The 11,108-nt window shown below is 42.8% G+C and overlaps 1 protein-coding gene across 1 annotated transcript; it reads left to right on the top strand.

Moving 5' to 3' along the window:
• The first annotated feature begins 2,222 nt into the window (after window positions 1-2,222).
• LOC147438800 (uncharacterized) lies at window positions 2,223-2,831 on the top strand. The gene has a single exon (XM_086483930.1). The coding sequence runs from the start codon at window positions 2,223-2,225 to the stop codon at window positions 2,829-2,831; it is 609 nt and encodes a 202-aa protein (XP_086340056.1).
• The last annotated feature ends 8,277 nt before the right edge of the window (window positions 2,832-11,108 follow it).

Raw genomic sequence — 11,108 nt, 5'->3', positions numbered from 1 at the left:
TCTTCAATTTAAGCAGAGATTATAATTTTGTAATCTACATGCCAAGCTCTTTCCATAGATATGTTACATGGTATGGTTTAACCCGCTAGATTTTAAATTTTATTTTGGGGGGAAAATTTGAATTCAAATAAACTAGCCGTTTTGCCTGTTTGAATTAAAAAATTGTCCTTTGATTGCTTTCTTAATAGGAGAGGTTTGGATTCCTTAAACTGCCAAATAAAGAGGCTCTTTTAGACCCCATTCTCTTCCTAATCAAGGAACCTTTCACTACCATGTTAAAAGAGTTTGATAAGGTTGTTTCTGTGAAAGATTGCTCAGCAGCGCCCCTCTGCTCTTCATGTGCACTTCAAGACACCCCCCACACTACTGATTTTGCGATTATTTACTATTGCATTTATTATCTTTCTGGCAAGATGATTATTAACACGCTACCCGCATCGCGATTATTTGCATAAGAAGAGCCTACCTAATAAGAGTTGGTGCATGTGGAGAGTTAAGTTGTGTGTGAGACCATGAGCAGAGCAACACGCAGGGAGCGTTAAGAAGCAAGGCAATGCATCCCCCCCCCCCCCCCCCCCCCCCCCACCATACTGCAGCGAATATAATCTTTGGTGATTATTATTAGAGATCATTACCTTTGTGTAACCCTGTGTAATGTGGTGTCCGTGAGGATTGTCACTGCGGCATGGCGAGCTCCTCTAAGTCGTCCTACGCCGAAGCAGTGTCAGGGAAAGAACAGCCCAACGCTCTCAAGACTATCGAGCCGACCAGCGACCTTGTGAAACCATGCGCCGATGATAGTGGTCAAAGCTCCCTTACTAAAGTGAGTAAGGAGGAACTGAAACAAAGAAACACGCAGGTGGAAAAAGACCTAGCGGCAATCTTGTGTGCACTGTCATTGATCAAAAGGTTGCGCGAAGATTCAGCGTCGCAGGAGGATGTTGCTGAAGTGGCCAAAGGGGACAGAGCTTTCCAAGCACTTAAGAAGGCGCTCCCACAGTGTGTCGGGGTCGAAGATGCCGTTACGGTGGTTGTTCCTCCTGCCATAGTGAAAAAAAAACTGGCAGAGGTAGCAAACTCCACTCTAGTTTTCGGGTTTATAGGGAGAGTTCCCAATAGAATTGAGCTATGTAATTGGCTTAGCAGTCCAGTGGTGTTGAATCAACACGGCTCGGCAATATTCACCCAATATATAGAAAAAGGATTCGTGTTAGTGCAGTTCAACGACAGTGCAATGGTTGAGAAGGTTTTGGCAAAAAGCCCGCTGTTCTTCAATCGTGCACTAGTGTGCGTGCTCCCTTGGGACCCTCTGTTTGAATCTAAGGAGGCATTCAAGGATCTATGCTCAGTATGGGTGGAGTTTGGCAACCTCCCAGTATGGCTAAGGAAGAACTTGAAGGACCTCGCAGCCTCGCTTGGTGATCCATTGTTTGTCCCATCTGCCAAAACCTCGGGGGTAGCATCAAACAAGGTCTGTATCTGGTGGGATTCTGAGGAAGCCACAGCCAAAGAACTTGGTGGTGAATGTTGGGGCAGGGCTAAAGATCATTCCTCTTAACTTTAACACCTTCTTCAGGGCCTGCTTCAAATGCAACAAATTCGGACATTATGCGAGGGCCTGTCCTGCTGAGGAGCTAAAGCCTACAGAGGAGAGAAACAAATCATAGGCTACCCCACAAGGTGGCACGAATACAGTAGATCCAACAAAGAAGCCTACTAAAGATCTTGGCAAGGCAGAGGGGGGGCAAAATAAAGTCAACTCGAATAAAGATGTGGAGAAACAAGATCATGGCAATCAGGGTAAGGGCAAGACCACCCAAAGCTACCGCTTTTCATCCACCGCTCACCAAAAAACGGCCACCCCAGTAATGCAGAAGATTGTAATGTCTCCAACTATTAGGTCAAAAGATGAGGGCTGGCAACAAGTATCTCATATTTCATGTAAACGGTTCAAAGCAAAGGCTAGGGCCTTGGGACAAATCATAGGTCTCCCGTCGGATTTCCCAAAGCCTCCTGTCTTGTATGACAATATATTCGAAGTTTTGGGGAAGACGAATCAAGAGGACCTTTTCACTTCCAAGTTGTATACCATGGAGGTTCCAACAGAAAAGGAGCCAATGTAAGAGGACAACCTAGATGGGAACTCTGGACAAGGGTTCCTGGAGGTAGAAGAATTTGTCCCCCTCTCCCAATGATGGATACTCTATCTATTCAATCTTGGAATGTGGAAGGGACTAAAAACCCGGAAGAAGGGCACTCTCTTCTGGGAGGAAGCGAAGAAAGAGAAGGCAGTCAATTGCTGGGCCATCCAAGAACACCATTTGGATTCCCGATGCAAGAGAAAACAGGCTGTAGGAAAAAAACTTATCTTCTATGGGGAAGGAAGCGACGATTTCAGTGGTGTCTTGTTCATTACTGACAAAGATTTGGAGCCAAAGGTGGTTATTAACCACCCCTCCGGAAGAGTCCTTGGTGTTAGAATCAGATGGGACAATCAACCTATCACCATAGTAAATGTTTACAGCCCCCGCCATGCAAAGGATAGAGCTAAACTGTGGATGCATCTCACGGATACTCCGATCGAAGGGGAGTGGCTGATGGTTGGAGATTTCAATATGGTCGAGAAAAGCAAGGACAGAACAGGCTCTGCCAGTCTATTGGGTGGCTCAAAAAAGTCTAAATGGCTGAGCTTATGTGAGAAATGGGCTATGATTGACTTGTGGGAAGTGGGCCCATGGAACAGCATGCCTGGATTCACCTATGCAAGCTTTCAGTATGCTTGCACTGCCTCCTGGCTGGATAGATGCTACTACTCTCATCAAGCTGACTAGATCTCATCAATGGTAGAGATGAAGGTAATCTCAACAAAAAGCCTCTCCGATCAAGGACACACCTGTTCAAAGACCCTCTCTTCAGAAGCATCACCAAGAAAGCATTGGGAAAGCTTAAGAAAGATGTGGGAATGAATAAACCTAGTGCTTGGAATGTATTTGTTCGGAGTATACAAAAAGCTATCAAAACTTCGGGTCCCCGGGTAAAAAAAGCCAATGAGGCACATATCAAACATCTCACAGAGGAGGTAGCGCAATTAGCCTCTAGGAAGGCTGCCGGAGTGGCTATCAAAGATGAGCACAAGCGATGTCTTGAAGCTAAATCTCACCTAGTCAACAAACAGCTGGAGGAAATCAAGAAGGCGAGATTGCTATCTAGGAAAACTTTCCTGCAACCAAATTCTTCTAACCAAGCACATTTTTTTAGGGATCTAAAAGTGAGGAAAAGTCGAGGCCGCGTGCAAGTGCTCAATGATGAGAAAGGGAATACAATTCAAAACCAAGATGAGATGGCTGCACTTATGCTCAAGTATCTCAGCCAGATTATCGGCCAGCTAGAGACCAAATCTCAGGGAGTGGAAGAAGCCCGGGCGTCTTTACTTGGAAGTGTTGAAAAGAAGGTTCCCCAGAAGGAAGCCAACCGCATGGAAAAGGCCTTCTCTGAGGAAGAATGCTTAGCGGCACTAAAAGCTCTTGGCAATGAAAAGTCCCCCGGCTGGGATGGACTGACGACGGAATTCTTCAGGGAATTTTGGGAAGATCTCAAGGGTCCAGTCACACGGATGGCCAATCTAGCTGTTTTCGAGGAGTTGTTGGATGCAAGTGTTAAGAGAGGGCTTATCAAACCCATCCCCAAACATATTTGTTGCTCTCAACTTAAACATTGGCGTCCCATTACGATGATGTCAATAGCATATAAAATTATTGCCAAGGCAATCGCTCTCAGACTTGCCCCCCTACTGAGTCGAATCATCTCTCCCCATCAACATGGGTTCATTAAAGGGAGATCTATATATGACAATATCTTGGCAGCAATGGTAGGAATAGAGTATGCATCCTTCTCCAATCAAGAGTGCATCTTGCTGCAGAATCTGGACCTCGACAAAGCCTATGATAGGATAGAATGGTCCTATATAGAAGAAGTCATGGGAGCTTTGGGCTTTGGGCCACGCCTTTGTCGCCTCATACGCACACTAGGTGGTGGCAGCCAATCACAGCTCCTATTTAATGACATGATTGTGGGATCTTTTGAGGTTAAAAGGTCTATTAAGCAAGGATGTCCCCGGCCCCCTTGCTGTTCGCCATCGGGTCTCATCCTCTCATTACAATGCTCGAAGTCAGTGCTGCGCGGGGAGAGATTCAAGGTTTGGCATTGCCAGGCAACAACCAGCTACTGGCCAAAATGTTCGCAGATGATTCGCTCCTATTCTTGAAGGCGTGCCCTCAAGTTGTCAGGAGAGCTCTAGAGATTGTGCAAACATTTTCCGTGGCCTCAGGATCCAAGTGAAATATAGAGAAGTCAAGACTAATCTCCCTATCAGAGAACGACTCTTTTGACCCTGCAGTCTGGACATGAGAGATTATCTCAAAAAGGGGTATATTTAGACACCTGGGAGCCCCTGTAGGGGTGGACGTAAATACACAGGCAAAGATTTCAATGGGTCATTGAAAAAATAAGCGCCAAAATGAAAAGGTGGGAGTTTGTTCTCCTACCCTTCCAAAGCCGGATTAGAGTGATCAATGCTTTTATGATCTCGTATATTGCTTTCCTCAGCCTCGTGCTCAAGATGGCTAAGTGTAACTGGAAAGAATTCTTAAAACCAGTGAAAAGGTTTCTTTGGAAGAACAACACAAAAACCTCTCGGCCATGGCAGTGGGCTAGATGGGAGGTAGTTGCTCGCCCGGTAGACCAAGGAGGGCTCGGCATTCTTAACCCTGTATCTCATGATGAGGCCCTTTGTGCCAAATTTATGGTCTCATTGGCTAAACAGGACCAACCTTGGGCTATCATGACCAAGGAAATGCTTGATGCAACAAAACTGGGATCGAAAGGGGAAAAGTGGAAGGGGTTTGTGATGCACGACAAACTTCTCGCCCTGAAGTGGTCTTATCTTAAATCTGGTGGACTCTCAGGGGAGCTGATGAGGAAGTGCAAAAGTGTTGTTGAGCTGTTGGAATGGGGGGAAGTAACTAGATACTTTAAGAACTCCATATTGCATTGGTCCCCTTGGCTCTCTAAAATATTGGGGCCACCGTAAAGCCCTTACTGGATAGAAAAGGACAGGAAGGTGAATAATAAGGGGCTCATTCGACTAGAGCAATTCAGGGATGGCAACAGGAAGTGTTGGAAAACTAGTGACTCTTTAGCCATCCAATTTCAAATGGATGGCTTTGAGATCTTACTAGTCTATAGGGTGATTAAAGAGCTTGATAAGGTGGTGATGCCAATTTGTGAATCCAACTTTGACTGGGACACTTGGAGATGGCTCGGGTGTAGCCTCTTTTGGAAACCGCACTCTAAAGGCATTTACCATGCATTAATGCACGAGGCTAATTGGTGTAGCCCCCTCAACAAATTATGGAAGAGGCACTGGAGGCTGGATGCATGAATAGGTGGCCCGGTTTTAACCGATTGAAAGTTGCTTTTGGAGGCTTAAAATTTAGGGGGTATGAAACTGGTGTTATGGGCAAGAATTGTTTGAATTAAATAATCGTGTGGAGGATACAAAATCTTAATAATCGTGTGGAGGATTCAAAAACCCGTGTGGAGCCCACGTCAGAAGAATGTTCAATCGAATGTTTGCATGACTGTACTTCTCCATATCTTTGTGCCTTTCTCCTTCTACACCTTTCTCAGCTCACTATACAGCCCCCTGTGCACCCTTCTTATCCTTCGCTATGGACAACAACCTAAGAAAGAGCCCAAGGAATGCAGCCCAACAGGTCTCCCTCACAAAGACCCGACATTCACCCACGAAGGTATGTCACCTCTCTCTGTCTCTCTCTATGTTGTGTACAGCAGACCTGTATGTGTAGTAGAGTATTGAGGTGTGGATATATTGAGTAATGAATATGGATTTATTCTTTTCAGAGACAGAAGTTACAATCTCCTCCTAAAATCAACCACTTTGTTCACCCCCAAGGATGTGGAGGTTCCATTAAAGGCATTTTGCACGACAAAGGAGGATTGAGGGGAAAGATGTTAGGAAGTTGATAGATGTAGATGTGCCCATATCCGACTGGATGAAAGTTTTCGCGTGTCTTCCAGTGAAGGAGAAAAAAGTGCCGATAAAAACAGCAAGGCCGGATCACTACAAGGCACTCTACCAGCTCTACAACCAGGTGTATCAATCCGAACCACCAAACTATCTGGTGGGAGTCAAGTTTGCACGCGGATATGTTTATTTTGTATGCACAGGTCCAATAAAGTGGGCTGAGTTTGCATATGAGGTGGTGAAGAATGTGACCAAGGAAGGTCACTTAGATAGGATCAGAGAACAATGGAAGCTAGAGACTTCCCAAGTATCCACAGGAATCCCAAGTGGTTCTGCCATCTTGTTAGTAAATACCCCATCCGGAAGTACACCAACTGGAAGTGGGCTTTTTACGACTACTTAGTCTGCGTTTAGTGTTGAAGTATCCACTTCCTTGCAAGAACTACTTCTTGAGGTTAGAAATCTCATGACAATGTATCAGCCGAGTGTCAGAGGCTAAGGATATTGTGGTCAAATCTGTTGCTGATGTGCACCGTTGCGAGGGAACCCTTGACCTATCTGAATGCACTTCCCTGACGATGCCAATGTACCAACAGGCTTGCTTGATAGCCTCCAAGAAAAATTTGACCAAGCAAAAGCCACCCTACAGCAGGCACATGTATGCTTTTAACTCCATCTGATTGTAGTATAATACCTGCAAAGTACTGGTTTGGATGTACAATATACTATAGTCTATATACTGTTGTGGAATGATTACACAATAATACCTATAAAGTAGATTGATTACTATAAATAATGGTAACATACCTGCAAAGTAACGGTTGCAATACCGGTATTGGTATTCTATTGGTGAACACGCTACTATAAGTTCTATCAATGATCACAATAACGGTATGAAAGCCACATAATACAGGTATAACAACAAAATAATAATGATATAGTAATAAAACAAAATAGTAGTTTAACACTAAAGTAACGGTATGATTATAATAACCATATTGTACTGAAACTCTAATAGTGAAAATGGTATTATAAGTTTTACAATACTGGTATTATGGCTCTATCATACCGAGTTGGGTAGAATGTGGTACCACAAAACCGAATAATAAAAAAACATAATAGTATGACAATAACATCAATTTAGTAAGGGTAGATGACAATACCGATATGATATTATCATACCAGTAGGATTATATCCTACTGGTATGATTACATCCTACCGGTATGATTACATCTTACCGGTAACCGGTATGATTACATCTTACCGGTATGGTTATATCCTACCGGTATGATTATATCCTACCAGTATGGTTACATCCAACCAGTATGGTTATATCAGATCGGTATGGTTAGATCCGATTGGTATGATTACACCCTAACGGTATGATAAAATCCAACTGGTTTGATGTTATCCTTCAGGTATAATGTTATCCTACCGGTATGATGTTACCGGATGTTATCCTACCGGTATGATGTTATACTATCCAGTATAATAACATCATACCGGTGGGATAACATCATACCGGCAGGATGTAATCATACCAGTATGATAACATTATTATACCGATCTTCAAGCATTCATACCGATTTTATACATGTTTCAAACATTGTCTGATAACAGAGGTCTCTTGCCTACAGGAATAATTATCCAAATTCTTGGAGCGTGAGGAAAACATTTGGTCTCTGTGTCACATTCTTGGAGCGTGAGGAAAACATTTGGTCTCTGTGTCACATTTGTGGCAGACATGATTAGTCAACCAATGCTACCTGAAACCATAGTCTTGCCTGCACGAGTTTCAGCTCCTGGACATAGTGTTGTTCTCATTGATGTGTGCAATGCTTGTGGTGTAAAAATTCATGATCACAATCGCTCAAGCCATGTTGTTCTATTGCCTTGTTCACATGCATACCATGCATTCTCCTATGCTCACTTGGCTGAGAAAGAAAAGTACCTGCTTAAGGTTTGCCCCGGAGTTATTTCTGCAGAAGACCAATCCCTTCTAAAGAAGAAGCCACTTGAACCATTCCCAATAACAGGTGAGAAAATTGTTTCAACGGGTAAGAAACACACCATTGGTTTAATCAGGTTGTTGATTTTTGTCTTCTCTGATGTTTTTTTAGAGTCAAGCTGCTTCAGAACTACTGTCGGTAAAGACACAGGGAACAATGTAGTGACGCCTGCATACAAGACACCTGTGGAGGTTTTGCTTGATGAAAGTGTCCCTGGTAATGGTGAGAAACCTGTTTCGGAAACAAAAGAGGAAGAACAAAACTTTGAGGTAAAGGAGCAGAGTACGACTGGTGCTGAAGGGAAAACCCAAAATGAGGAAGACGATGTGTTGCTAGACACTGGCGTGCGGGTGACAAGATCAAAGACCCCGAGAAAACGAGGCCAACGTGGCAAGAGTAAGTTTTTTCATTGATTAAGGCTCTAATAAGTGATCTTTTGCTGCACAGATTTCTAAAGATGATGGTCGTGTAGATGTCAAGCTGGAGGGAAGTCCCGAGGAGACCCTTGCTTAGCATATGAGAAAGGCAAAAAAAAAAAATCAAGAAGTCTGCACATGAGAAGCCTGAAATGGAGCAAAAAAGCAAGGAAGAGGAAGAGACCCAGGGGCAGCCAGAAGAGGAGATGGACATAGAAGACACTAAGGAGATGCAGAATACCGGCACAAGTTCTGACCCTAAACCCAGAGTCTGCAAAAGATTATAGTTTGCCCCCCTATGTTTCTTTTTATGTAACCAGTTCTGAAATTAATATAACTTTCTTTCCCATTCGACGTCTCTTTCATCTTGTGCCTAATTTTTGAACATTATGTATTTTTATTGTATGATTTTAATATGTAGATATGTCGTAATTGCATATTTAAATTTGAGTCTTGTGTAATTTTGCATCTGCAGATATGTTTTCAGTTGAAGAATGGCGCCTTGCAGATAAGTTCAGGGCTGACATTCGTGCAATATGGAATTGGGTGTTGTCTCCTCCAGTGCTCATGTTTCCTCTATGGTATAGACTATGTAAAAGAATCCACTGATATGGCCAAGGCCACCACCTCCGTTGAGCATCCAGCGTAGGGTTCTCATTTTGGACCTTAATGGCTTACTGCTCAAGAAATTTGATGTAAAATATGGTGAAGAATTGCCCTACTAGCCAGAAATGTGGTATGTTGTTGAAGGGGATACACAATTTTGGGTAAGGCCCGATGCAGAAGTGTTTTTGAATTTTTGTTTCAAATGGTTCGAAGTGTGGATATGGAGTTGCTACGAGTTTGAGAAGCTCAAACACACGCTAGTGACAGTGTTCCCAGACCACCACAAAAGATTCAATAAAGTGGTAAGTTCGGCGTAGTGCACAAGGGCCCCTTTTAAAATGGGCGCGACAGATAAATCGGTGTTCCACAAGAATCTCAAAAATTTTCTTGACCTACCACCTGACACACTTATCTTTGATGCTTCTGGATATAAGCTAATGTTTAATTCATTGGGGTCATTTCTTGTTTTTCCCAAGCTAGAAAAGCAGTCTAAAGAAGTGTGCGCCTGTTTTCTATCAACCACTGTCATAAACTGGCCGGCACACTGGTTGATCTCTAAGGACAGAATTGAGTATACAAAAAGGACTGTAATTTGTGAAGACGGACAACCTGACGACACCTATGTGCATCATTTTTATTGGAAATGACGGATTGACTTTTTCCAGAACAAAGGAACATATTTTTTTTGTAAAACAAAAGCTTCATAAAGTCTTTGAAGTGGGCGACTTTTGTCGATGGATGTAAATGGATAATTACTCAGCCTTTTTGTCAATCAATGTAACAAAATTCATGTATAATACATTTACAAGCAAGTTGCACGGAAATACGTTGTATTCTATATTTGAAGTATCTTGCAAATAAAAGGAGAGAGGGAGAGGGACAAAGAGAGAGAGAGAGAGAGAGAGAGAGAGAGAGAGAGAGAGAGAAAGAGAGAGAGAGAGAGAGAGAGAGAGAGAGAGAGAGAGAGAGAGAGAGAGAGAGAGAGAGAGGCTGATTAGGTTTTTTCAGAGAGTGCATCTTCTGGCGAAGGAGGAGGAGAAGCAGGCAGCAGAAGGGTTGGCAAGCAAGTTGTCAATGTTGCATCTTTCCTAGTTAGAGTGGACTCACAGAAGCCCATTGATTTTGCTCTGTCTAGTCCTTTTGGTGGTGGGCGACCTGGTCGTGTGAAAAAATGAGAAGAGTCAAATAGGGACTTGTATGATACCGGTATGATACTGAGAAGTGACTGGTTTCAAACACAGTTCAGTTTACAGTTAAAGGCAGAGTCAGAGAAAGGGATTCTGCCATCATGTTTGTACTATTATTGTAGTTATACTATAATCTCCAACTTGTATGATACCAATACAAAACCATTAAATTTCCACCTTTATAGAACCAGTTTATTTAAAACGTAGGACATGTAGTGATTCAAAGGGATAAACAAAGACATTTTTTATTTTAAAAAGGAAGTTTGGACAAAAAAAATTAAACAAACTGATTGCTACAGCTCAAAAGGCATACTATTGTAGATAGAATCACTGACATCAAGTGATATTGTATATAGTTTTGAGTTGCTGGATGGGGTATCATGGGGATTTTGATTGCCCGAACAAGATGTTAATATATGAACACCTCTGGCTTTTTGTCCAAAAGCTCGTAGGTCTTTTCATTTATCATACAATAGTAAAACCCTTTGATAGCATAGGATCCTCGCCCAATGATATTGCCCTAGTCATCTTCAGCATCTCAATGAAACTCCTCAATAGCTGCAGTGCATTTGACAATATAGAAATCCACTTTTTCTTCATTGTCATTTGGTGCGGTAACAACAAAATTATCACCAACAATAAGAGCTTGATTGAGGGTGTCATAGTGTCCTTCATACGCTGCATCCTCATTTATTTCGTTGTCATCGTCTTCCCCTTCTTCTGTAGGCTCCAAAATAAGGTATGTCCAGAAAGGAATGTGTGACTTGCTCACACATCTCCTCCACTTTTCCTGTTTACATGCACTACAGAAACAAGATAGTGAACGTGTTCTCAAAGCAGTTG

The sequence above is a fragment of the Adiantum capillus-veneris genome, chromosome 16 (genome assembly GCF_014529385.1).
Source record: "Adiantum capillus-veneris isolate H3 chromosome 16, ASM1452938v2, whole genome shotgun sequence".
NCBI classification, from domain to species: domain Eukaryota; kingdom Viridiplantae; phylum Streptophyta; class Polypodiopsida; order Polypodiales; family Pteridaceae; genus Adiantum; species Adiantum capillus-veneris.
This window is presented reverse-complemented; position numbering and strand designations above follow the sequence as displayed.

Excerpts from the sequence above, each read along its gene's own strand:
- LOC147438800 (XM_086483930.1), top strand. The coding sequence starts at position 2,223 with ATGTGGAAGGGACTAAAAACCCGGAAGAAGGGCACTCTCTTCTGGGAG.